The 1,794-nt window shown below is 20.6% G+C and overlaps 1 protein-coding gene across 1 annotated transcript; it reads left to right on the top strand.

The window, feature by feature from the left end:
• Positions 1-451: 451 nt before the first annotated feature.
• PGO_002390 (variable surface protein) lies at positions 452-1,521 on the top strand (the record flags this gene model as incomplete). The annotated part of the gene is made up of 3 exons (XM_028691120.1): positions 452-469; positions 599-1,246; positions 1,363-1,521. The coding sequence occupies 3 exons, from the start codon at positions 452-454 to the stop codon at positions 1,519-1,521; spliced, it is 825 nt and encodes a 274-aa protein (XP_028546921.1).
• Between the last annotated feature and the right edge of the window lie 273 nt (positions 1,522-1,794).

The following is a 1,794-nucleotide window of genomic DNA, read 5'->3' as shown; positions in this document are numbered from 1 at the left end:
GCAATATTCAAAACTCATTGTAAATAAGATAGATAATTTAATATATACATTCCATTTAATAGTACATTTTATTATTTACCTTTTTCTAGTACTCTGAATGTTCATATAAATATATAAATTTTATATATTTTTGATTGCTATAACATTGTATATTGACAAGTTACAATATATTTTTTTTTATTAAATATTCTATACTTTTAATTTTTTCCTTAATATACTAAGATAAAAATATATTTTGTGTTTAAATTATATATACTGTTATATGTACGCTGTAAAAAGTTAGTTATTATTCTAATGAACTGTATTTTTATAATTAATTGACAAATATATTATATATAAAGAAAGTATATTATCATAATTACGAACTTCATTTTTTATTAGTGCTGTGTTTACAATAATAAATTTTAATATTCTTATATGTTCAAAATTAGAAAACATAAAATTATTGAATATGACAGAAAATAAGAAAGTTATTTACATTATTATAATTTGAATTACAACATTATTATATATACATATTTTTTCTTTTCTAGTAATTATATAAAATTTAATAAACACAATATAATTGTTCCCATTATATCGTTTATATATTTTTTAGTACGCATTTCTAAAGGAATTTAATACATATAAACAAAAGATGGATCACTGTGTAAATTATTCGGAAGATCAATATAATAATAAATGCGATAATATTGTTATGGATACTTATGGGAATTCTAATTATGTTTATAAAGGAAAATGCCCCCAAATTATTTGTTATTTAAAATCTATTTTACATGATGATCAAAAAAGTTTTAGTGCAGTCGGTTGTAAATACTTGAATTATTGGGTATATCATGATCTTCTCAATAGGAAATATATAACTGGTATATTATCACTTTATCATTCTTTGCTCACTAATCTTTATAGCATTTTCAGTGAAGAAGCTTTAAAAGATGCTAAAAAAAAATATATTCAAGATATTGATTTGCCAGAAATTACAGCAATATTTAATATGAATTCATGCTTAGATATTAAAAAAAGAAAGGGACAATATGATGCAGGCGATCATTTCTGTAAAGAGTTAGAAGAGTATATATATAAATATAATTCATTAACTAACTATAAAGATAGCATAACTGGTGCTTCCCATAAAATATCACACTGCAAAACTAATACTTCAGCTAATATTATAATTCCAACGATTCTAATATTACTGATTCCAGGGTTCTTATTTACATTTTATAAGGTTAATGACGATGTTATTGTACAAATTTAAAAAAATAAAATAATTTTTTTAAAAAATAAAAATTCAAGAAAAATTGATATAATAAAATCATATTTTTAATGCATAATACATTTTTTTTTGTGTTTATTAAATAGATCACTCCACATAATTCACGTTTTCACCGTGGAATAGCCAATATAATAAATAAATGGTGCAATATCCATCAAATAAAAAGGAATTCATTGCAACAACCTGATACATGCAACAGTATCTTGTGGGAAAGCAGATATAATATGCTGTATAATACAACATAATTATACGATTAAATACATAATACAAATAGATTACTTTGTTTAATGAACGTATAAAATAAAGTAATAATTTTATACAGAAAATTATTTTATTATTAATATCATTTGAATTTAAATTAATTCTTAAAATATAATAAAGCAAAAATACATATTAAATTGTAAATTTAATAATATAAGATTTCACAATATTATTTCGTATTAATATAAATATCCAATGAAACAACTATTTATGAATACATATTTATTCTGCTCTTTATGTTCTACAGTTTTCAGTGT

This window comes from Plasmodium gonderi, assembly GCF_002157705.1.
Source record: "Plasmodium gonderi DNA, contig: Pgo-contig_253, whole genome shotgun sequence".
In the NCBI taxonomy this organism is placed as follows: domain Eukaryota; phylum Apicomplexa; class Aconoidasida; order Haemosporida; family Plasmodiidae; genus Plasmodium; species Plasmodium gonderi.
The sequence above is the reverse complement of the archived record's forward strand: the minus strand, read 5'-3'. Positions and strand labels throughout refer to the sequence as shown.